General features: G+C 37.9%; 1 protein-coding gene across 1 annotated transcript in view; it reads right to left on the bottom strand.

The window, feature by feature from the left end:
• Positions 1-26,628, bottom strand: part of DOCK2 (dedicator of cytokinesis 2) — a 157,022-nt gene that overhangs the window by 96,278 nt on the left and 34,116 nt on the right. Inside the window, exons 23-26 of the mRNA XM_041487999.1 lie at positions 25,834-25,942; positions 19,418-19,488; positions 19,034-19,140; positions 4,650-4,798 (exon numbers count right to left, since the gene is read on the bottom strand). Coding sequence (XP_041343933.1) covers positions 4,650-4,798; positions 19,034-19,140; positions 19,418-19,488; positions 25,834-25,942 — 436 coding nt within the window. The remainder of the gene's footprint in view (positions 1-4,649; positions 4,799-19,033; positions 19,141-19,417; positions 19,489-25,833; positions 25,943-26,628) is intronic.

Here is a 26,628-nt window from a genome sequence, read left to right as displayed (position 1 = left end):
AATTTTCAGAGAAACATTAGCTAATGAAATAAAATCGTTTCTCTATGAAACTAAGACTTCATTTCTTCTTGATAATCTAAGAAACAATTAGGCATTCAATACCGACACTGAGAAATTAACAAAAATTGTTTTCACACATTGTCAATACATGAGATTTCAGCTTTTGTCTTACAGCTTGTAGCTTCAGAAGATAGTCTAACAACCAACTACAACATGTTCTTTTTCAGATCATACTTCTCTTCACAAGGATGACATGGGAAAACCCACCATCATTTGGCTTCAGTCCACTGATTAAGCATAAGAATTTTTAGGAGCTAAATTAACTACTTGTATCATATATAGATGTTCCCTTGGAAAACATTAATTGTATTATTCCATTTAATTAAATACAATTATCAAAAATGTTTGTCTTCCCCGTTGTTCCAAGGCATGGAACAACCAGAGCTCAGTCTCTGTAGGCAGGTCAGCAGGAGGGAGTGTTCTCACAGAACTCAAACACCTTCAGGCTCCTTCTTGGGCTGGATGGCACAGATTAGTTAATAGGAAATCCAAACCAAACAAAATTTCACTCTCTTTCAAAAATATCTGTGCAGGGTAAAAGCAGACAGTGTTTGATTTAGCTTTTATCTTCTATTTAAACTACTGCAGGACTGGGACAGGAAAAGCAATTCTGTTCTTTCAGAGTCAACCCTGCACTTCACATTCTGATGGAGCATTCATTTATCGGGCAGTGGCAAACAGGGACTCACTGAATGGCTGCATGGGAATTACAACATTACACAACCTGTACTTGAGATACCCACTGGGAAACACTTCTGTCAATTCACTGCAGCTCTGTGCCCTCCCAAACTCTCACCCAGCTCTGCCCTCCTCCCTGGCATGGGGCTCAGTGAGAAACACAGGAGGCCTTGGCACTGTGCACTGTTCAGCAATAACTAAAATTGCATTGCTGCATTATCAACACTGTTCTGGTCACAAACCTAAACCATGGCACTGTGTGGGCAGCCACAGAGGAAATGAGCTCTGCACCAACCAGATCCTGTGTGCTCCCTCTCTGGTGCACCCAGTTGTGTAACTTGTGTTCCTTCTTTGACACACACACAAATAAAGACACGCATAAAAGGATAACTGTTTCTTTTTCAAACCATAACTCATAATCCTGCATTGTTCTGGCTGAAAAGTCAGAAGACCTTAAGGTAATTGGCCTTGAAAGAACATGCAGAATTCCTGACTACATTCCTTTGAAATTCTCTTTTGCTAAAGTTTTAAGATCCACCATAAGTTAGGGAAATCCTTAAAAATTTCTTTACAATTCTAAAATGTTTTCAGGCCTGTTTACTAAACAGCTTAAAATGCAACTGCTACCAATTACTGATAATGCACAGAACAGGAAAAGATTCTTCATTTCTCTTGCACTTACAGTCTTAACCAAGATTTCACTGTAGATTCCAAGAGAAGGCATTTATCATTACATTTAATTTTGTAAGCACTATAAATAAAAAATTGTTCTGATTCAGGAAATATTAAAACATAGCATATATATCAGATTAGAGACAAAGTCACCTCCTGAAGGACTGCCAGACTGCATGAAGCAAAGTGTTGTAAAGAGGAAAAAGGGAAGTGGTTTTAATTAAAACAGAAACAAAAAATCACCGATTTCACCATGACCTTCATCAATGACTTACTTGCAGTTCTAAGATTTAACTGCACTTCACAGGTGATTGAAGCACAATCTCAAGCTACAATGCTAATTTCAGACATGATTAAATCAAAACAATGCCATTTATGTCCAAAAGTTGTTTGCTGAAGAGGAATCTTAAAATCAAACCTAGGCATCTCACTGAGATACCCAACAGTGACTGTCTAGTCATAAAAATAAACATACAAAACCAGGACAAAGCAGAGATTTTAACAACATGCGGCTACCTGCAGAACCCAGCAGTGAGGCAGCAGCTGAAGAAAACAGCATTTGAACACAAGGATCTGATGATTCCCATGTTCCCACTCACTAAACAATGTGAGGCACAACAGTAAAGCAGAGCTGGTAATATCAAAATATCCTTTCCTTTGACAATGAAACAGATTATTCAAAAATTCTGTAACTACTTCAAAGATAACCTCACAGTATAAATTTTCACCACATGAAACAGAACAACTACTGCTGTTTTTTCTTCCCTGTCCTTTGTGTGCCTTCTATTTCTGGTGACTTTCACAGACTAAATGCAATGCAGAAATATCGAAGTTAAGTTTCCAAAAAGTTTTGAATACTAGTCTGAAACAAGGTTTCTCTACTGAGATGGAAAAAACAGAAGAAATAGGGACAAGACACGGGTGTTATTAATATTGTAACATGATTCTGCTACTAAAGGTTGAAGCTTTCTCCTCCAGCAGGTCAAACCATCCATTTTCTTAGAAGGAGGCTAAGAAATGGTAGGAAATGAATTGTTGGATAGAAAACTGCATTCATTTTAGGGTTCAAGTGTAATCCCAGCTGAAATAGTTCGGTCAATTCCCAAACCAACTGTCTGTATCTGGATTCCACTGAATAAAGGCATCCTGAAGGACACTGCCCAAACAATAACTTAGCCATGTGTGAATTCTTTCATTTGCCTACAGGTTACAAAGTATTTTCTGCTGCAAGGCAAATACAGCCTTGAAACGAGAGCTCTCACTTTAGCTGGAAAACAAACATGTGTGTTACACTCCAGAGAAATCTGTAGTGGCTCTTAAAGAGAACTGACTGTGTGATCCTTGGATGCTGCTGTGTTCCCTTCCTTTGCTCCTTTTTCCTCGTTCAGATAAGTCATCTTAATAGAAGATTTTCAGGACTGAAGCAGGATCCGTGTTTGGTTAAAAAAAAAAGAGATAATAATCCATGGATTCCTCTCTCAAGCAAGGAAAAAGCTACATGTTTGCTGTTGTGGTTACAAAGCCCAGTGTTACAGTTAATGACACATGATTAATAGATTCTAAAATCCATATTTTCTCTGACCAGCAGTTGTACTGCCAGAGGCAGGCCAGGGTATGGACCTTCTGCAACAGAAGCATCTGGTCCTTTTGTTGATATCCCAACTATTCTACAATATTTCTTAGGAATATGATGCCTCTAAAGGGCTCAGCATGTTCTGATGCCACTGCTGGACTTACCCTTACCCCCAGGGACTTTTCTCCTTATATCAGAAATGCATCAGTAGTCACTGCAAGCACTATCTGTAGATTATGGTGACCCAAACATCTCACAGAGAATCTCCAGTTTGCCTTCCTTGAAAGAAACTATTGCAGAAATGCCATTTCTGTTGAACAAATTTCAATATATTTTCTTAATGTATGTGTTTTAAATTCTCAGCAATTCTGCTGTTCTGCATAATGTTCTCACTCACACAAAGATGAGCTACAAAACCATATTTTCAGTAGGTTTTAATGAGTCTTTTACATGTCAGCAACTGCTGCTATGGACAGCAACTGTTAAATTCAAAAATAAACTTCATTTATGTGGTAGACACAGAGAAAGTATTGCTCCATCTTGCCTTACAACTGTGTTTTACCTTTTAAAGGATGCAGTAACAAAGCTGGTTACTTTGCATTGTAGCCTTATGAGATGATAGCTTCAATTTTTGCCCTATCATGGTTTCACCATTTATCTTAAGAATTACATTTCAAATTTCAATGCTCCAATATTTCTTTTGTATCCCCTTGGATCAGTCCCTCCTGAACTGCTTAAGTCTAAACCAATGAGGCAAATAGCTCATAATACACATGGAAAGATTGCCCTGTGCAAACTGAAAAGCCTCAGCAGTATCAAACATTTTTATGAAATCAAGATATATGCTGTAAGATTTTATTTACTAGGAAATGATCCAGGGAGCAACAGTGAAAAACTCCTAAAATGACAGCTTGCCTTAATCCAAAGTCTGCAAAGTTTGAAGACATGTATCAGAAAACTATAGTTAAGGAAAAATCAGCACATATTCACAGGTTAGGAAATTATAGCTTTCTTAAAGCAATTAATTATGATGTTTTCTCAGAATAAATCCCTCAAATTATTGAGAAGTTTCACTGAATAACCTACTGCTCATTAAAAAGTGAGCGACTAAAAAGTCAATTGAACATTCTCTCAAATGAGGAAAAAAAAGAACCACCCAGATGAAAATTTCAGTGTTCCAAAATGTCAGAAATCTGATAAAGGAAGTACAGTCTCCAAGTGAAACACAGTAAAGAGTGATCTGTTTTACCCAGACATTACTGAAAGCAGAAACCACACCCTACAACACTGGTACAGTGGAAAGCATTTGTTTCAGAAACTACAGGGGTTTTTAAAAAGGAGCAAGATGAAATTTGAAATTTATTCTGTATAAGTAAAATAATTACAGAATAATTGAAAAGTTGTGGTTGGAAGGGACCTTGCATGTAGTCCAACACCTGCAGTGAGCAAAGACATCTTCAGCTGAATGAGGTTACCCAGAAATCAGTTTTCATCTTCAATACCTCAGCTGCCCTTTGGTTTGAGTTTATGAAAAATAGGAGAAAAGTTCAATTTGCCACTGACTTGTACTAAATATTTGAAAGAGATTAATCATCATCAATAATTTACTTCCTAATCAGCTCAGGCTTTCTACAGACTTGGGCTCTACATCATCATCAATACTTACAGGGTCTTGACAGCTCAGAACCTCCAGGATGCTGTTAAGTAATTCAACACAGTACTTCCTCTCCTGCACCTGGAGCTGCTGATCCTCCTTCTGTTCCAGTAATTCCTTCAGCTCTTTCGTAATCACAGGAAGCAGAATGTCCCTGCATTCTGGAAGAAAGCAAATTGTCTTAACTACAAATATAAGTGAAATAATATGTGCAAAGAAACCCTGCCCAAACAGTGAAACACAATATGCTTTAACAGCCACAGTCCCAACGTGGAATTGTTGATTTTCCAGTCATGCCTCAGGAATATTCCAAACTTGTGTGGTATTTTCATAAGTCAACAGTATTTTCATATATATCAAACCCAAAAGTTCCTGATAAAAATAATTTTCTTCAGTTAAATTCTGAAGGCCGTTCAGCTTATATCAAACACTTGGGGACAAATTACTCACATACAAAGCATCTTGAAATTAATTAAGTAATGGAGGATTTTAATGTAAGAAAATTACTGTATTTATTAACTTATTTCTGAAAATAAGACTCAAGCAGCAGAACAGAACTATGTGCATAATTTTTTAATGTATCTTCTGAAGGCACATAAAAGAATGCAAAGAAAAGACTCTAATGAAAGGCCTATAAAACCTGTGATAGTGAGAGCTGTGCATACATTCATCCTTATTTAAATTTAAGGGAGCTGACACAAATATGAAGTCACATTCCAATCTCACACATACACTGACTTTTTGAGAGGAGGTGCTTATAGGAAATGTCAGGAGTACAAAATACACACATTTGAAATAACTGTAATGACAGCAATATCTATCCAGGAATAAAAAAAAATATACTTTTTTTAAAGAATGATATAGAGCACCTGGACACACAGTGCACTCCCTGATAAAAAAGGACAGGGTGAGATATGGTGAAACTTTATAATATGTGATTTAAAACAAGCCAGGGGCTCAGAAACCCCCCACAATAAGGGCATTAGTACAGGAAGACAGAAGGGTGAGAGAAGGAAGAAAAGAAACAGACAAAGAAAGAGAAGAGAGAAAGAAAGAGAAAAAGGGAAAGAGGGAAAGGAATGGAAAGTAGATTGTAAGTGTCTGTATTTTGCAGATGAAGCAACAAAAGGAGTCTCTGCAGATTATTCTTATTTGAAGTAACAGCTCCAAGCTACATGAAGCCAAGAGCTTTTAATCATGTCTGGAGAGCAGCATAATTTCTTGCCTCAGAAAGTATCTCTTCTCTTGGTAACTATTTCTATAACACTTATTGCAAGCTACAAGACAAATCTAACCCACAAACTCACCAGTAAGACAGCAGTTAAAGAACACATATCAACACAAGACCTGTTTGAACAGCAGCATAAAAATGAATTTCACAGAGCTTACAGTTCCTTTATGTGCCCAATTCTGCACAGACACGCTGCCTGCACTCCCTGCAGGCCCAGACTCCCCTCTGCAGCAGAGCCCAAAGGGCTGCTCTCACAGAACACAGAGTGGAGCCCAGCAGCAGGGGATACCAACCCTCCTAAAGCCCTTCTGGGTGGGTGTGTGTTCATGGACACAGAGAGCCTCCACAAGTCAGGACTGGCAGCTTCGTGGTCACCAACTGCAGACAGCAAATGTTAACAGTTTTCTGAAATTGAGATGTAATTCAGTACCTAGCAAACCCTTTCTTGATTTGCTCATATGAATTACATCTAACTGCAACAAATGCAGTGCTATTAGCTGAAGCCAAAACTAAACCAAAGAAACATTAACAACAAAAAAAGTTACATGCAATACTTAAAAACTTGCTGAAATGTGATAGGACCTTTTAAATAAAGGGTTTATACATTCAGTCAACAAATAAGTGCAGGTTATAAAAGAGACTATTAGCTCACTACTCTTGAAAAAGCTAGTAAACAAACTTAAGCTCTGTTTTTACTGTTATCTGTGGAAACTGTCCTTCAACAGTCTAAGGTTATCCAGGAGGGAAACATTTCCTAGTTTGACCAGTTCAGAATTTATTCATTCAGATTCTGACCACTCCAAAAATGTTTAACCTATATTTTGGATATAACACTTATTGCTAACCAACTTCCATTTAGTGGTGCTTAGTAGAGGGACTATAAGGGTAAGAGTCTTACTGAAAGACGGCACAGGTTTAACGGATTTTAAAGTGGATCAGATGAAATAAAAAAATGGAATCACAAGCCAAGCAAGCAGTTCAGTCTGGATGCAAGGAAAAGCCTCTCCCTCCCGTGGACAGCCAAGCAGCAGAACTAACAGGTTGCACAGTCTGTCCTGGAACAACCTGCTCTGACCTCAGAGCTGACCTCATGCTGAGCTGGAGGCTGGACTGGACACATTCCCAGATTCCTTCCAAGTATTCTTCAACTATTCTAGGATCCTTGATTGCCAAAACTCCTAATCAGAGGTAGTGTGGCAGTAGCTTGGTGCGCTGCAAATGACCAGTTTATAATAAAAACTGTCAGAAATTTAGGAACAAAGTTACATACATGTCTGTACACATAAATAATGACATTTTTGGGGCTTGTAATTTTTTTTATTTGTGGATTCAAACATCAAGGTGTCCTATATCAGAAGAAATGTTATCAAACTTATTATTCTAAAGACAGATAGGTGAAACCCATTTCTTGTCATTTTAATCCCTAGAACTTGCACAGCATCTGTAGTGAGGCATAAAAACTGTTTCACATATATTTAAACTGTACGGAAATACACATATAATAAAATTTCTCTTTTCTGGTCTCCACTCTGCTCCATCCCTATGTTCCTTTCCAGATTCTCTGACTGTGTGCAGGATATGCTGAAGGAATGATTCAGCACTAGCTAAGCCCCACATTTCTCTATAGCATTGTGGATCCCATACACCAAGCAAAGCCTTGGCAGTAAAACTCACCTGCATCCCTCTCCCTACCTGAACTCTGCAGTTACAGCAGAGTTCTATCCATGGCAACATTTTGTGCTACAAGTTCTCTGCTCTCAACCTGCTCTGTATAAATTACACTTTCAATAAGGATCCATAACTTACTCTAACAATCTGCAACAGACACAGTAACAGCTACAACTAATTCAACATGAAGATGAACATATTTAGACAAACACATTCAACCTGTAACTAATCTGCAATAACACATAGAAATACAGATTTCAAATCAGCAGCATGTGAGAAATTCAGCTGGCAACTCTTTCCCCACAACTACTGTTCTTAAAAATAATGCCTTGGAAACCCTTGCACTTCAAAGGGCATCAGTAGGGAGTGCTATGCTACCAGGCTGTTCATAACAGCAAAGTTCAAAGTCATATGACATTATTTGACATCTCAGTCACTTTTCACCTCTCACAAAGAAGACGGAAGGTTCCTTGCACATTCCAGTCTCACATCTGCCAGGATAAATATACTTACTGCTCTCACTTCTTCAAAATAATATCCAGCTTAATTTTAAGCTATTAGATGTCCCTTTGAACTGTCTGACTGTTAGCAAATAGAAAAATTCCTTTGGGGTAGCTTTCAAAGTTACCAGGAGCAACTGGATAATAAAACCTATACCTAATGAGCTTTATTTCAAAAGCAAAGTAAGAGACTAAACTGAGAAAAGTCATTGACAAGAGGAATCCTGTCTTCTAGATAAAGTACATCTTTAATTTGTCCTCATATAGAAAATAAAACCCTAGGATTCAAGGTTAAGTGTTATGGGTATATTAATCACCAAATTACACCTGACTTCACATGCCAGGGATGCCCATTTGATCAATAATCAGAAAACATAAACGAGATCATAACTAACAACTTGCACCAAACGCCTTAAAGAGGAGTGGGAGCAAACTATATAGAATTTAAAACTCCTCCATACCAGCATTCAGAGGTCACTTAAAGCTTCCTACCAGAAGGCAGAATGCCTGCTGCTGTCTTTAACTCATTTGAAACCCACACATGTGTCTGTTGGTGAAAGAATCAAGTCTTTGATATAATTTGATAAGAGCCATTCCATACCCTTTAAACACGGAGAAGGCAGGGCTTCTTGCATAGACCAAATTCTCTTATTGTATTGAGAGAGCAGCTGAGGCAGAAGGTACAATTGGTTTCCTCCAGTTTTTAGAGCTAATTTTTCTGCAAGCTTCAGTAATCCCAGTTGTACTTGGCAACATAAATTAAGATTGAATTCATATTTGATACATACAGAATCTCCTAAAAGGACTTTACATATGCAGCTGATCAATTATTTACAGGGTATTTTCAGATGTGAACAATGTTGAAGTGTCAAGCTACATAGAAATTCAAAGGTTGTTTAACTCTGCTTAGCTGTATCATTTCCTTTAAAGAAAGGTCAAACTTTCCAGTAATACTAATATGAAAAGAATCAATAGATTTTAGTAAGAAAATTCTTTTTTTTGGTGTTAATTAGTTAGGTTAATATTTATGCTTTATGTCTATATTTTTGACTGGCTGCGAGATAAACTCAGCTTGTTGATTATACAGGAGAATGACTTAATTTTGTAATGCACTTCTAGGACATGATTCATAAATAGAAGAAAAGGAAAAACTAATTAGATTTTAGAAGACCTCTACCAGTTAAAATCATCCCATACAAGGATGAACTCCCAGGATATTCTGAAAAACACATAGAATCAAAGCAACTGGAAAAAAACCCCAGTATTTGTAGCAAGATAGGCCTTGATCTCAGCCTGAGCCTGCAAATGGACTGAAGTAAATATAAACCTGTAGTTGCTTCCTTGTACCTTTGAAAGCCCACCTAAAACTATTTCACTAAGACATCACATAAAATATGAAATTATTGTACTATCTTGGGACAAAGAAAAGTTTATTGAACCAGTACATAAATTCCTGATTATAATACTAAAGCACCATTTCCCAAGTTATGTAAGGAAAATGAGTCAAGTGCTTGTTTAAACATCAGCAATTCACTGGCCTGGGAAAAGAGGAAAAAAATTAAGAAAATGGTGGAAGACTGTAATTGAAAAAATAGCTAAAATAAAACTTTATATTGTAGTTGATGATTTAAGCTCATCACTGGATGCATCCTCAGGAAGGCAGATGGCACTGAGTTGGGCAGGAGGGCTCTGCAGAGGGACCTGGCCAGGCTGGATGGATGTGCCAAGGCCAGCAGGGTGAAGTGCCAGGTGCTGTGCTCGAGGCAGGAGGGACCCGGGGGTGCTGGGGACACCTGAACATGGCCCAGGTGTGCCCAGGTGGGCCAGAGACCAAGGACACCTGGCCTGCCCCAGCCAGGGTGTGGCAGCAGGAGCAGGGCAGGGACTGTCCTCTGTGCTGGGCTCTGCTCTGGCCACACCTTGGAGGCTCTGCCCAGTCCTGGGGCTCTCAGTAAGAAAGGCACTGAGGGACTGGAGCCAGGCAGGAGAAGGGAATGGAGCTGGGAAGGGGCTGAGGGACCTGGGGGGCTCAGCCAGGAGAAAAGGAGGACTGGGGGGACCTTCCTCCTCTACAACCCCCTGAGAACATAGAGTGTTGCTCTCTCAAGTAGCAGAAATACCTCAGGGGTTGTCCAGTCCTGGCCCAGGCTGCACTGATAGAGTCACCACCCCTGGGGAGATTTAAAAGATCGGTGGATGTGGGGACATGGTTTAGTGGCAGACTTGGCAGGGCTAGGTTTACAGTTGGACTGATTCTTAAGGGTCTTTTCCAACCTAAACAAATCTCTAAGTCTGTGATGAAGCAATTCACATTCTCACACCTCCTTTCATGGCCCAAGAAAGCCCAAGACAGACAAGGGAGAGACATGGAGAGGAGAAGATGCCTATTTAAATACTAGCTGCTTTCTTTTCTGCTTGACACATAATGTAAGAACATTGCCAACATTCTACTCTTTAATGTTCAAAAGCATGAAAAAGCCCAACTGTTCTGACTGTTTTTATTCTAGCTGCCCCAACTTTTATTTGAACAATAAAACATCAACTTAGAGTTTGAGCATCTTGCATTTTCTTCATCAAGGTCTGTCAGAAGATTTAGTATTATGCATATTCTTCAATTCCAAATTCCAAGCCACTTCTTGGAGAGGTTCCCTGGCAGCACCTTCCTGCCTAAGGACAGGTAGATCCATTGTTGCCCAAGATTAAGCAGTTATGTGTTTTCTCTTTTGGGTTTAAGTTGGGTTTTTTTAATCCTTCTATTCACCTTATTCCCTTTGGAAGATACTTAATGATTTCTTATGTACCAGGTAAATGAAATTCAAACTCTTAAGTCATTAATGCAATCATGTCATTAAAAAAGACATTTGGGTCTCCTTCAGCAAAAATCACAGACGGGTTTCATTCCTGACTGCCTCATACGTGCAGCCAAAATGGTAATAAAGATTTAACACCACTTTTGTCTCCCTTAGGAAACACTTCTCTTGATTCCCTGGCATGTCTGTAGTCATATCCATCTGTTAGGATGGCTTCATGCCCACTTAAAAACTGGCATGCCAGTTTAATAAGGACATAGGTGTCATCTGAATACAGATTTAGAACAAAGCCTCAAAAATAAAGCCAGTGAACAACATTCTTTCAATGAGGTGAGACTTCTGATGGCAGCCAGTGCTCAGTTAAAGCATTGTGCTTCTTCACAAAGGACATCTGTTCACAACTGCAGCAATCTTCCTGTTAAAAGTCTTCCCTCTTTATTATTTGTAATTTAACTCTTTGGTTTACTGGGGAGCCCAAGAGTAATGATTTTAAAATGGTATATTTTTCATTCATGGTAGAATCTTAATTAAAATTTCACAGCTTAGATAAGAGCCACAGAAAGGAAGGTACCACAGGTCACCTACAGATTCTGACAGCACTGCAAGATGCAAATTCTCTTTGTGTCCTGGACACTAATAGGAACATGAAGGCAGGAGAAACAGAGGATCCTGTGAGGCAGCACTCAGCAGCTGCTGCAGCTCAGTGTCAGCAGGTGAGGCAGGACACAGAGCAGGTCCAGCACCCACAGCACAGCACTGACCCCAGGAGCAGCTGCACAAGGCTGCTGGCTGCTTCCAGGTGTGTGTTCAAGTGTCCCCACTTGTGAGGGCAGAGCAGTGCCAGCCTCTCCAGGGCAGCCAGGGCTTCCAACACAGCCCTGCTCTAGCCAAGACAGCATTCCCAGCACTTGGTGCCTTTTCCAGCTCGCAGGCACTGCAGTTTGCCAGGCAGCCACAGCCTCGTCAGCACATCCTCTCTGGCACATTCACATCTTTTAGGTCCCTTCCAATCCAGGCCACCCTATGATTCTGTGAATTTTCACATTTCCTCACTTCATTTTACTGACACCCAATACGTGTCATTACCAACTGCCTTAATATGTTTTTGATCTCTTTCCTGTTTGAAGTAATTGTAAACCACATTTTGCACATACATTTAGAAGTTCATTGTTAAAACTATTTCACCTAACTTGATTTCTCCCCACATAACAGGATTTTAAAAAAATCTAACTGCAAAAATGACATAAAAGTCTAACAAAAAGTTATCAGTTGCAATATCAAACATGTCTCCTATTCATCCATAAACCAAAGCAATGGCTTTAATCCACATATGTTCATCACAAATGTATGCAGATAAATACCTAGAGATATGTTTATGCCATACTCATCTATATCAAAACATTGCAGCAATAGAACTGGCAAAAGATGAATATTTGAAATATATGACTTAAGTGTTGTTTTAGAGGTAATGTACCCCTGAAAAATGCCCCAATAAATAAACAAGCTAACTGAAAAATTCAAGACTGAATCTATAGGATAGACTGGGTTTCTATACAGAACCTTTTTAAAGGAATATATGATCAGTGACTAATTACCATTTTTTCCCAGTAGCTAAAAACAGCAGAGTCACATGCATGAACAATAAAAAAAATCCGAGAAAACCCCCACAAAACCCCAAAAATTTAGGCTTAGGAACTCTTCTCTGTAGGAACCAGATTGTAAGATCATAATAGTAAAAAAACTCAATCCTGAACATAATAATTAAACTGAAAGGTGCTTAATCAGAAATTACTCCTCCTCCTTTTTTTTTTTTTTAACGTTTTTTCTTAAAAATCCTGAAGGCAAAAATGATACACTATATCAACACAAACTAGCAACAATATTCAATTTGTGAAATGAAAGCAAGTGTTTCACAGGTAAAACTCAGTAATGTACACGAGTTAGGAAATCAGCGTGATTAGAGGGGTGTGCCAGTGCTTCTCATGTTTAAACAGTAACAGAATAGAAAGAGTTCTTCAATGAGGGAAAAAAAAATTGCTACAGTCTCAGCATTTCTTCTGTCATCTGGCAAATTAACCCCTGTTGCTAACATATGTCTGTTGCTGCTGTTCTTCCAAAATCAGCAAGTGGTTTGCATATGCTGAACATGCAGCAGCCGTGCCTGGAGCCACAGCGAGCACAGGGCCTGCCTTTGCAGCCCAGACAAAGCCAATTCCCACCCTGGCAGTGGCCATCTGTGTGCCCTCCTTAGAGCTGCTGCTCCGTGGGGTGATCTCAGTCTGCAGCAGCACGAACCCCTCTGCAGGGCTGGACCACGAGGGAATGCAATGTCCAAAGCACCACTATCAAACACACACATTTCATCGTGTGTTGAAGCACTTCGTATTCATGTCTCACCAATAAAAACCAGTTCTCTCAAGGCTATTCATTTACAAGTTTCAGCATAACATTGTGGCCTCAGCTGTCTTTACAGAGAGCAGCAGGCACAAGTTTCCCAAGGATTTTTCCTGGGGAAGGCAGTGAGAACTTCAGAGAAGAAGAGAAAATTCTGATCTCTAGTCACTGCTCCTGTTGCTTTTGAACATGTGGAATGTGTTACAGAGATTGTTTACAGAGTGATTTGGTTAATTAGACACAGGTGAAAGTTGTTTTGAGTGATTAGCCAATCACTCCAAACTGTGTCCTGCCTGTCTCAGACAGTCATGGGTTTTTCTTCACTATTCTTATAGTACAGTAATCTTTAGTATAGTTATAAAATAGTATAATGTAATATAGAATGGTTTTAATAAAGCAATTGTTCAGCATTCTGAATCATGGAGTCAGATGCCAATCATTCCCTGCATTGGGGGCTCCCTGCATTCGATATAAATTCAGTAAATATTCCAGGCCCAGCTTAGAATAAACATTCAGCTCCAAATACTATAAACTGAGCAATACTAACTACAATAAAACTCCATGTGATTTATGAACAGCAATATCTTAATTTGTTATTTTCTCAGAAACAGAAAGATGGTGGGAGAATTTTGGCAATAAGTTTCCTAAAAACAAACAAATTAAACAGCAACTCCTGAAAAGTAGTTTTACATAGAAATTAAACCATTCTAAGAAAACCTCTTCACAACAGGGATAGAATAATCCATTACATCCTACTAAACAGTGACAGATATGACAAGAGACAGTTTCTTACATCATAAAAGAGACTCTAAAATCCCATTAGAGGTGTTTATATGAGACAAGGCAATAATTTCTGTCACTTTGACATTTTAAAATAATAAAATATCAAATAGTCTAAAAGCAAAGTGCCAGAAATTAAGCAGATTTCTTGCCCTCTGACCAAAAAGGACTTAATATTTTCTAAAGACAAAACTGTATAAAAGTCTGCTCACACTTCCTGTTAGAACATTGCTAAATGCCACGGTGAAAGTGCACAAGCAGTGGAAAGCATCCATCATCCTGCCCTCAGCCCCTCAAACACCTGCACCCCCATAACCTCTCCAAGCTCTGTTATAGTTGCAGAGTGGGAACAAGAAATCAATGCCTCTACAAAAAATGGCAATGTAATTTAAAGGCTTCTAAAAGTGCTTTAGTGCTGCAAGGCCTTTGAAGATCAATTACAGCAGAGGTGCACGGGACCATTTCCTATGTGATGAAAGCACTCCACGAGTCTACAGTGGAAATTTTGAATGCCTGGGAATACCTAGCAATAAATTCAGTTTACCCTCAAGGTTTTCAGCTTCAGGTTCATGTGTGACTTATTTAATAAAGGCAAATTTCACTGGCTTTTAAAATTTTTTTCTAAAAGAGTTTTCCATTTTTTCACGAGTCTGCTTCTTTAGAAAATGCTGTGAATATCAGTGGGTCAAAGAACAGAAATGCCAGTATATGCAATCAATTGAATGATAAAGATAACACCTCTGGGAATGGATGCAAATTAATTGAACAACTGCAATGAACTACCTGGAAAGAGACTAAAATCTGGAGGAAAAATGGATAATCTGAAACACACCAAATTAGTAGACTTCACTGTAATTAGCAGTGTAGTTAAATATATATCCATATTCATGGCAGAAAAAAATACTACCTGTTCTAGATAAATGTGAACTTTAGTTAATGATTCTGTTGGCAATCTTACCTTAATTATCGTGCTGCATCCCATTCTGAGATAGCCTACATGTGCTTTCATTCTTGTTAATGACCTTCCAGCTCATTGAGTGCAGTGATGAATCAGGCTATGTCTGCACCCCACACACCCTTGGTTCTCTACCCAATTAATTTGAAAATCTATTGTACTTAATGTACAGCAAAAAAAGCACCTTTAGGGGTTTCTATTTTAAGCCATGGCAATGTAAATGAAAAAAGATTTGTTTGTTATTTACCGTGCACAGTATTACAACAGCATGGTACAGAACCACTATAATATTATATATTTTATAATATATATATATTTTTATATATTATATATTTTATATATATATTATATAAAATATTATATATTTTATAATATATATTATTTTAATATATATTTTAATATATATTTTATTTTTATTTATTTTAATATATTTTAATATATATTTTCAGACCACTATAATATTATATATTATACAATAATAATAACAATGTAATAATATTAAATTTTATATTATATAATGATATAGATACTTAATTGTGTATTGGTCTTTTTACATTCTTCAGTGCCTGCACTTAAACATGATGTGGACTATGGTATTATATACAGAGTGTATATATATATATATATATATATATATATATATAGAGAGAGAGAGAGAGAGAGAGTATATATATGTATATATCGTATATAATATATATTACTCTATGTATACTCTATTACTCCTATGGTAATTACAATGTCAAGGTTGAAAACAAAACAGAAATGCAAATAATCAAAAATATCATTTAGATAAAAAAACACCCTGTCATTATTAAAAGGATGATTTTCTGCCATTAGTAATGTAGGGGCAGTTGGTGAAAGGAAAAGTGTAAAGATCATTATCAAACAGAGAAACTCAAATATTAAATATCCTAAAAGGTGACACCACTGAGGCAAGAGGAGCATTGTTAGCTGGCCATTCTGTGTTAGAGGAATGGCAACTTCATGGAATGGTCTCAGGAAACAAAATATATTTGCAAGAGTCTATTTGGCCCTGACCAGGTTGCACCAAGGATGATGGAAAGGTATGCTTGCCACTCCAGTAAGAAAAAAATAAAATAAAAAAGCAAAGTTGTCAGTTTCAGGCATTTTAAATCCTAAAATAGTGACAATTCTAAATCCTACATTACCAGCAAGGAGCTGTTTTATTCTGTCACTTCATCAAACTGCTGACATGCAAAATGTTTAAATGAATATTTTCTAGTTAGCAAAAATATTCTCTTGTTAGTATCATCATAACATAAGTTATGATATTGCTGAAACAATATGTCATGATTAAGCTAAAACAAACAGAGTATATTTTAGTTTTATTTTAAAATGACAGCAACTTGATTTCTCTATTTTGAGCAAGTGCTTCTTCAGAGGACTTCCCTTGTTTTAATCTAATACATGAAAAAAAATCAATCCATTTCTCCAGACTCCTCTAAAAGGAGCACAGCTGAGTATTATTATATAATTATATACCAAGTATTACTATATTAAGTATCACAATAAAAACATTTTAAGGTAGATCTTGCACATGTAATCCCCACATGCACATAAACAAGTAGTTAATTTTTACATATTATATAGTGGATGCACTTCAGCTGCCAATTACTAGTGCAAGTTTGGATCCCAATTCCCAGATATACAGGATACAGGTGAAACAGCAGGGCTGGCAAATCAATCCTGTGTGATTTGCTGCCTTCATGCTCTCAGCTGCTTGGTTCTGCTGTCAAGTGTCTGATGTTAGCAAAAAATAGTGGAGAGCTTTTGGGCAATACATTTTTTTTATCTACAAATTTAAGACTAAATGAATCCACTAACTACCTGTCGGGGAAAAATTAAAATGTATTAATTATCTGGTCAGGACTATGCAAAACCCACCATTTATTGGTTTTATAAAATGTCCCCAGAATTAGAAATCCTCCTAGCAAAATTTATTATTCATTATTACCTAAAAAATACAGAAACTGTGTCCTCTTTTTAGAATTCACAATGCATCCTGAGGTAGACATATCCCATGATAGACCAGCTATTTATTTCAAGACATCAGACAAGCTGCATTTACAAGCAACCAGCAATACATTATTATTATTTATCTGCAGTAGTAAAAGCTTTAGAGAGTATTTTGCATTAACAGATCTCAGCTAAAGGAAGGGCCTGTTAAACACATGAAACAGGCACCACATTAAGCAGACTATAATGAAAGCTTCTTGGAAATCCAAACCTCATTCTTTTCTCTTCTGGAACACACAGAGGCATGGAAGAAAGGAGCTGTAGGATGTATACTGGTGAATAGAACTGTGAAGCACACAGTTATTGTATGCTCAATTGTTTTCCTTTGGAATATTTATTAGGGTTTATTCCTTATTATATGAGCCTGGGATCTGCTGTCCTGACCATCACTCTTGATCTGTGAACCAGTAACAACTATACTTCAGTGAGAAAAGCTTTTTAAAGAAAAACTATTGAACAAAAAAAAAAATAGTTTATACCTTACACCTAATTTCTCAGTATTACACATAGGGTAGCTGACTGAATTCTAGTAAGGTCAAGAGTTCAGGAGAGTGCCTTATTTACACCCAAGAGTCTTTCACTCTTGTGAGAGGATATTTCTCCTTCTGGTCTAAATTCTGCTCACCACAAGCACCACAGATAAACCTGAGTCTGGCACTTCTGATTTTAGAAAGAGCAACAATAAAGGCAGCTCATACTGCAATGATGCATCAGACTCTGCTTGTAAAACAGAAATACAGTTAACTACCAGAGCAACCTGTGAATGCAGGACTAGAACTGTTTGAAAATTTATTAGAATCTGCTCATAATAGTTTGGATCAGTGTCTGGAGATTCCTAAGCTGCAGCTACTTGTGTTTCACCAATTCAAATCAAATATGAATTTACACATAGTTAAAAAAAAATAAATCACAGCTGTTGACCATGAAACCATTAACATAAAGATAGGTTAAAATATTACTTAATTTAATCTAAACATTAAAACCACCTACATTATTTTCTTGACTTTTTTCCCCAGGAAATCTACAATGGTCTTAAAACATAGCAGACACAGCTATTTATTGTTAAAGCTTACAATATACAATTCAGTCTCAATGGAATGCAACACAGGTCTGAAAATAAAGTGTAATTTTTATCTGTCCTGGCTAGTTAGAACTGCATCACTCTCCTGGCAACTCAGAATGAGGTGAGCAAAGCAATCCTCTCTCAATCTACTCACACACAGCACTATTTGCAACCCACTGTTGTACTGTCAAGTTTCAGGAATCATTATCTCTAAGCTGTCAGAAATTGGAACTCGTCTGAGGAGTCCATGTGCCTTTCAGGTTCTGAAGGTTATCTACACAGCAAAAAGGTGGGGAGAGAGAAGCAACCATCCAGTTCACAGGAGAGGAGTCAGAACACTTGACACTGAGCTGAAACTAGTCATGTAAAACTTGGCTACTCTGATAGGATTCCTTCAGCAAAAATTCACTTCTTGTGATAATATGAAGGAAAACTGAGCACAATGGTGATAAAGGCATTTCAGTATCATTAACACTCCTGAGAGTTGAGAAAGGCACTAAGTTCTGGTAGAAGTTGAGAAGCAATTCCTGTAAGTGGAAATGCTGCATTGCAGCTCAGTGTACCACAGCACAATCAGATAGTTTTTGCCCTCTTCCCAGGCAGAGGCCTTATTGAACATCTGTGTCCACAAGGTTTCACTTCCTGTTCTTATTCCATTATAGACCTTAAACTGGGTTGAAAGGATATGCACTCACCCACCTAACCACTATAACATAAGAAAACCACACAAAACCGTTCCTCTGAGCCCCACCTGTTCCTTGCTCTAGGCCAGCAATCGCACTTTGCACAGTTCTTGCCATCCTGTGGAAAGAGCTGAATCCCTCCAGAGCCCAGGCTCCTGGCATTCACACTCTTTCACTATTTGTTTCACTCCATTGCAAACGTGAATTGCACAACACGTAAGTCACTGAAAATTTTCACTCATTTATTCGAAGACTTAGAGGCATTTTGTATTTACCTTGTTTTTTAAAAAGGTTGCTGCGTACGATTTCCTTCATGGACTGCACTTTCTGCTTCTGTAGTTTCACTGGCGGAATGCAAGTGTAAAATTCATATAGTAGTTGGCTGAAAAGGAAAAATGTCATAAATACCATACAGATGAATTCATCAGGTGTTAATAAGGACAGAGAGAAAGAACAAAAGATCACATATTTGTAACATTTATCACTTTTAAAGACTTATATTTATTTATAAATCACAAATATTGACAAGAGACCAGTAACAAATGTATCCAGGGACCCACCACTGTCTTGATCAGTAGGAACTGGTGTAGCTTTGTGAACCTAAACTGATCTGCAAGAATTAATTGCTGTCAACTAGGAACTGTTCAAGAGTGACTCACCTCAGTATCTTGGCATCAAAAACCATTTCAACATCATGAAGAACTGATGGTATGTACTTCAAGGCAGCAACCTGCATTGACAGACAGATCATGTTAATCCTGTATGTTTATACATGCACATGAACAGCACAGAGCACACCACTGAGACAGAAAACAAACTGATAAACTCGGACTTCTTTCCCCAGACTGGAATTTTACATCACATTTGAATAAATTTTGTCACGGAGTTGCATATGCTGAGGATATACTGAGGAATTTAACTACCATAGTTCCAAGCAGATCTGACTCTGTTTGTGAGAGTGAGACCAACCCAATCAGTGAAAGGGTCCAGGCTTTGTAGATTATCTCCTTGCAGACCACTAAAAGTGTCACTGTGATACAAATAAGTAAACCAAGCACCGATCAAAGCAGGAGCTGTACCAATCCCAAGCCAGAAATGTGCCATGCAGGAGGCAGAAGTTGGGGTAGCAGTCACCCACCCCCCACAATGCCACCCTTCCCAGAACAGATGAAAAGGGGTCTCATGCCCCTACCCAACCCTCTGCAGCCAGGCTGTGGGGTGGTTTATCTCCTCCTATCAGTTCCTCTTTTGACAGCATAGTGGGATAATCAAACCCTACCCTGACAAGGCTAAGAGAAAAGTTGCTCTTCTTACATGGACAAGAAAACTTCAGCAGGTTATTTCAGGCTCAAAATCACCACTAATACTTAAGGCTAATATGCATAAAAACTAACTTGAAGTACTTTACTTCACTGTGCTGCTTTAGGGTGTAGATTCCTACCAGCATTTTGCTAAAAACGAAATCACAGTGATGTGAATCCTTCTATTACTGATCTATCTGATAGAAGCCTATCTAGGTTCAATATTTCTCTTACCTGTACACAGCAAGCTCCCTGTTAAGAACAGTCTCTTTCTGGAGAGTAGGGAGCTTAGAATGAAGACAATCAGAGCACAGCTTTCTTTGGCTCTCTTTTAGACCTTCTAAACACAATCAAGCTATAATTTTATTTGTATGAACTTCCATTGCAGTAGCCAATTAAAAAAAAAAACACAAAAAACTAATTACGTCATTATTGAAAAGGAGAGCTTATTCTGCAGCAGGAGTGAGTACAGTATTTCAAACAGACTCAATGCTGGTTTATGATACTTTCAGGTAAAGTCATTCTCCTGCAGATCTCATCCCACACTCATACACTAATCTAGAAAGGTCAGAGTGTTTAAAAGCTGTTGCGACTTCAACAGAGATTGTACCTTCTACTGATCTTGGGAATCCCTGGGCTATTTAAAGCACCCAAACAAACACCTGTGTTGGCTGGAAACTGCCTCCAGCTTTAATTCAAACAGTGCTGCTCCTTGCTTTTCAAGCAACAGATACTGCATGAAGAGACTGCACAGCAGCATCTGAATTTCATTTTACAGCATTTCACAGGTACTGTGAAAGATGTGTGATAAAAGATAGAGCCACCAGTGGCTACAAAATATTTCAAGCAGTACTTCACTGACACCTGGGCTATTGTGCTGTCTGACTTTCACATATTCCCTGTTCTACTCTTGCATAGGAGGGAAGGATAGAGATGCAACCTCTCTGCAGATCCACAATTCCAGCTGAAGTACAACAATGAGTATATCCCCTGCACTATTTTAGACTCCCAAATTTCATTTGCAATAATTGCTTCAAATGATGCACTATGGACACAATTGAGCACTGCCCTTAATGAAGTCATAAAAATCTCCTAGTCAGCAGTACAAGATGTTCTGCATTCTTCAAACCTTAAGAGATTAGTTTTTAAAGCTGGATACAGATAAACCCACAGCACTGCAGAAAATTATTTCTTACATATACAATGTACAGTTAAATTTATTTTAACCTTTACTCCTGACCAAGCTTATTTTTAGCTGCCCTCTTTTTGCAGCATTACATTATACATATTCATGAAATTCGAGTACCCATGAGATGAAAAGTACATTCGAAGAAATCACTGGTGCTCTGTTTCTTAATCTAATTTTACTAGCCATCAAGGCAACTTTAAGAAGTTGCTGTGCCATCCCCCTTTGTGCACCACAAGCAATGCATCACTATCAGTACTTTTGTAGGCTTATTCTCTCATAAGAAAAATGTACAGAGATGCATAAAATCCTTAGAATCCACTGCAGCAGTAGGGTGGGTCAAAATTGCATGGGGAAGAATGAGAGAAAGGCAGCAGCTTCATATTCCATTATTTTTCATATTTTTCACTGCCACACACAATTTCTTTTTCTATGTTTCAATGACCTTGAGAACATGTCATCTAAGGTTTCCAAAAGCACACACAGCACAGGGAGTTGTGCTTTCTCAAATCAGTGCCTGGGAGCGAGCTGGGGAGAGCTGACATTTGCAGCAGACAGGACCATCTGTAGGTCAAACGTGGTGTGTCAGCTGGGGAACAGAACAGTTGGGAAAGGAGCAGGGGCTTCATTTGTAATTTGAGGTTGAGAGCACAAGCTGGTCAATGAAAGGGGCACACTCACAGACTACAAATCAGAAGTCAACAGTATAACAATCTAAAAAACATATAATCTGAAATTTTAAAATCATTCATTCAATTTTATTCCCCAGAGATAGAGGGTGATTTAAACAGACATAAGACATATCCACTAAAAATTATGGTTTTTTTCCCTGAGTGCTCAGGCAAAGGATAGAAGGTGCTGATAGCTCCCATATTCCCCCTCATCCCCAAGCCTCCCTTCACCAAACTCTTTGCAGTCTCTGGAGACTGATTTCCAGGTTTCCAAATTTCAAGGATTCTCTCCCACAGAAGTACAGACTTCATGAAAAAATCTCTCTAAAACCTACAAAAGTCACCAGTAATGACTACAGAAGAGCAACTGGTAAATGCAACCAAGCTGTAACATCATCCTTGCCAAAAGAAATTAAAGAAAGGTTTACATCTAGTGCCTAGAAAGCCCTGCCACTGTAAAGACAGTGTAACGCTGAACTTATTGTTTTAAATAATTACAAGAAAAATCTGCAAATGAAACCTCTTAAAAGGAGGAATCCTTACTCTACAGCTACACCTTGATTCTTGTACTGGCAAAATTAAATCACTCCAGCCTCCACCCCAAGGGCCAGCCTTAAAAAGCACCATGGCAGGACCTGCACCCAGGCCACCCTGCAGCTCAGATGGCTGCTCTTAAACATCAGCACAAAAGGAATATTGAAATGATAATCTTAATTGTAGTTTAATTACTTCATGCAATGCTGAAGTAGAGAAGCATTCTCTCTGCATCTTTAATGAAAAAGGTAACTTGGCCAACTCCAGAAGTTTTTTTTTTAAAAAGGCTAATGTGTATTAATATGTACATTTCCAGCTTGCCAACAATAAATTAACAATTCAGTCTTCAGCTGTTCAAAGCTTATATAAACAGTACTCAAAACCAGATATCTGTCCTTCCCAAAGCTCAGGCACTACACTAAGTCAGAGCCTCAATCCACTTCAGTCAGCCTTAGAACAGGGACTAAAAAGAGATATTTAACTTTTTGTAAATGTATACAGCATTGAACAGATCAGGAAGTAAGATATCGCTCAGTAGATAAGTTAAATTGAAACAATAAAGTGCTTCTGGCACAGATGAGGCTGTTCCATATAACACATTATTTTATAAAAAATCCTTTCCTGAGTGAATTAATTTCCCATGCAAGTCTGAGTGTGATTCTATCAGTAAAAACAACTGGGAAATTACTACTGGCTAAAAGATCAAGTTCCAAATTAAAAAAATAAATATATCAGTGATCAAGAAACTTCAGGTTTTAAAATAATTCCTTAAATCATCTACAGTTAAATCTGATAGGCAGGTGGACAATCAAGGATGAAATAAGAGTTAAAAATTCACATCCAAAGGCTCTGCATACTAGTTCAAGTTTCAATAACCTGAAAAAGCCAATTTAACTTTCTTCAGGGCTCCTAAAATGTTCTTCTCTGATATCTTCAGACCATAATCTACTTGAACACATTCCATTGATCCTACCAATCTATGTTCCACTTATCAATGATAACTCCAAGTGTGACAGATTTAAGCCAGTTTTAATATTCTGATTGTTCCTGTATTTTTCCAACAGACTCTCTGAACTTCCCTCTCTGGGCACACAAACTGTAACATCCATGGAGTCCCGTGTGTCTGTAGGATCACTGAATAACCACCTGTCCCTTACTCTGCAAAGTTAATTTGTACTACCTACAACATCCATCATTGTCATCTCAAATTCCCCAAGGGAAATCAGTGTTGGATTTCAGCAGAGACAGATTTATGAATTTCTTTCTACTACTTTCTCCTCCCTTTCAGCAGAAATTATCTCAGTTTTCTGGCTTGCGTCCACCTACTACAGCAGGAGTCTCAAGTGTCAGCACTGAAGTCTCCTCCAAGCAGGCACAGAAATTTTTTCCCTTGTGAAGCTGTGGCAGCCTTTGGAGCTCATGATCAAGTGGGAGGAGTGTCAATTTTATATTTTTTGCCCCCATTAAACTTATTTCCAGCAGCCAGCACTAAACTACTGAGCAGCTGGACACTGCTCATTCCATGCCTCTCCTATCAGAATTTTATAACATTAATACAGTAGTTTTTATTTACTGTATGTAAAGCAATCTCTTTGTAGGCTTCTCTCAGAGACACAGCTGTATGAGTAATTAGTATCTGGAACAAGAGCAAAGCTATGCTATAAACCAGTATTTCACATCTGCCATAAAAGGTTCCTGCTAAAAAGAAAACTTTCAGTACCTGATGCAGATTTAGAGACCCAAAAGCCCACCAGTGCTTCAGGGTTATGAATAAACAGGATCCATTTAGCACAACTGATGGCACTCATTAGAAATCAACAATATTGATTTTCATTATGGTATTGATCAAAGCATAACTGTTTAATAACTAGTCTGTTTATGAAACACACTAATGAGCACTTTAAAATTAGTGTAGATTTCTTTGCTTTAGTTCTCCTCAGAGATGCTCAGCCCTGTTTTCAAGGTTCTGCTGTTTCTGAGGAACACCAACAAAGACACCACGAATGTCTGCCAGCCAGGCACAACACTGGGAGCTGGCATTAAACATGGGAAGATGGAAATGAGGGTAGGCACAGTCACACTCCTCAGTCCATGCACTGCTGTGGTGCCGCTGGCACTACAACCTGCTCTGAAACACTCCCAGCAGCCCTTCAGGGGCCCCACTTGCACACCAAGAAACTGTTAATGAAGAAGTTTTCTGTGAGCCTTTCTTGTCACTCTCAAGAAGAAAGTGTTCTGCTCATCAGCTGGACAATCCCACACAGCCCCTCGGAGATCAGGCAGGGCAGAACGCAGTGTCACACTCTCCCCAAAGAGCACTAAACCCTCCAAGAGCTCTTAATTAGTGCAAGTACCATAAGGGCAAACATAAACTCTTTCAGTATTACGTTAAAGATGCCTTTTTTCCTTCAGAAGATCCTCCTGTTTCTAATGCAGTGTTCAAATGTATAAACTATTCCCAGGAAGGCCTCTACAGAATTATCAAGTAACAGAGTATCTGATTGATTTTTAAATGCATTCAGAATATTACTGTAACCATGGTATTATATAATTAACTTGGTATTTCCTTTCTCATCTCCTTTGCAGCTGCACATTAAACACTCCATGCAAATTGTCAGCTGATACAAATGTCAACATCAGCCACCTGAGGTTTTATTTAACACAGGATTTTTCATGGGTTTCCACTTCTAATCTAAGTCATATCAAAAGGAATCAAAACACAAAACCAGAAGAAAATTTAAGCCCAATGCATACAATGAGTTTTAAATAAAGAAGGTATGAAGAATCAATATTGCAGCTGTCTAATAAATCTACATTTTATAGGAAATCTTGATAGCTTTTCATCTTAATGTAGAACTGCAAATTATTTGATATTAATGATGTTAATAGCTCCTTGTTTTCTGGTTTTCTTTAAAACATTAGATTCTGGAGTGTTAGAATAACTGTGATTGACATGAATGGCAAAAAAAAAGAAATATTAACAATGTAACTCCCAAAGATTGAGACAATAAAATTTATTTTCCCAACTAAGATGGTGAGATCCCTGTTTAGCTTTATCTGAAGAAACTCAAGAATTAAACATTCAGGTCCCAGGAGGCTTCATGTCATTAGATTGCTTGAAATATTCCAACATCTGTGCCATGGTTCTTTCCTTGACTACATTCACAGAATTTCTGTAAGTGTATCTTGTCCTGACCTTTTCAAACCAGGCTGCAAATTTATCAGATAGCCTGCTCTTCCAACAGAGGAGAATTACAAAAAAGACAGATTGGATGCATTTCCTGAGTGTCTTTTCCTTGATTTAAAAAGAACAAAAATAAAAAGCTCACGTATAAAAACCATATAAAAAACCAAATCAAACTGGTTTGCAGGAACACACCAACCTGCAACAAAATGGCAGTTTTATGCTGGCTTTTCATCAGGTTGTTGATGGATTCAAAGAGTCTCCTCATTGATTCTTCAAACTCTGTTTGTTCTTTGCCTTCATACAATCTGTTGAGAGATGCATTAAGTTATTCTTTCAGGTTTCATTCTTCCAAATGCAACAGATTTAACATTAAATATATATTTCAGAAGCTGATCCAATATTATGTACATAGATACTTCCCCAATGGGTTATAACAGCTATTCACTGTATGTGGGAATTCTTCAGTTTGAACACTGCAATAAACACTTCCAATTGTTTTAAAAGCCTCTAAACCATGACACCTCCCAGACTGAAGCTTATATAAATAATTTTATCTTCAAAGTAACTTATATACAAGAAAACCAAAACCAAAAACCAAATTGTTTTTTTTTTCCCCCACTACTACTGAGCTACTCCAGGATATTTTTCACAAATCATGACAATTTCTGTCTTCTGCTGCTGTTGTCACTTTTTCCAAGAGCTATTTTTACTGGCCCCATTAACCAGTCTGCTTCTTGAAAAAAATGTCTCTGACACTTAAAAGTTTAAAAGTGCATTTAAATTGAACTCACTCCATTATTTCTCCATTCCCTGTTCTAAAGTTTGAATCCCTCAGATTATCTCTCCTGTAATGCTCATATGGCTCTTAGTACTAAATACTGCCTGCATAAAAAGTAAAAACACTGGTGACATGTGAAATTAGTTATGTGAAACAGCTGTCAAGAGTTAAAGAAAAACAAGTTAAGAAAAAAGCCAAGATGACAAGAGAATC

The sequence above is a fragment of the Pyrgilauda ruficollis genome, unplaced genomic scaffold, assembly GCF_017590135.1.
Source record: "Pyrgilauda ruficollis isolate IOZ18807 unplaced genomic scaffold, ASM1759013v1 scaffold86, whole genome shotgun sequence".
In the NCBI taxonomy this organism is placed as follows: domain Eukaryota; kingdom Metazoa; phylum Chordata; class Aves; order Passeriformes; family Passeridae; genus Pyrgilauda; species Pyrgilauda ruficollis.
This window is presented reverse-complemented; position numbering and strand designations above follow the sequence as displayed.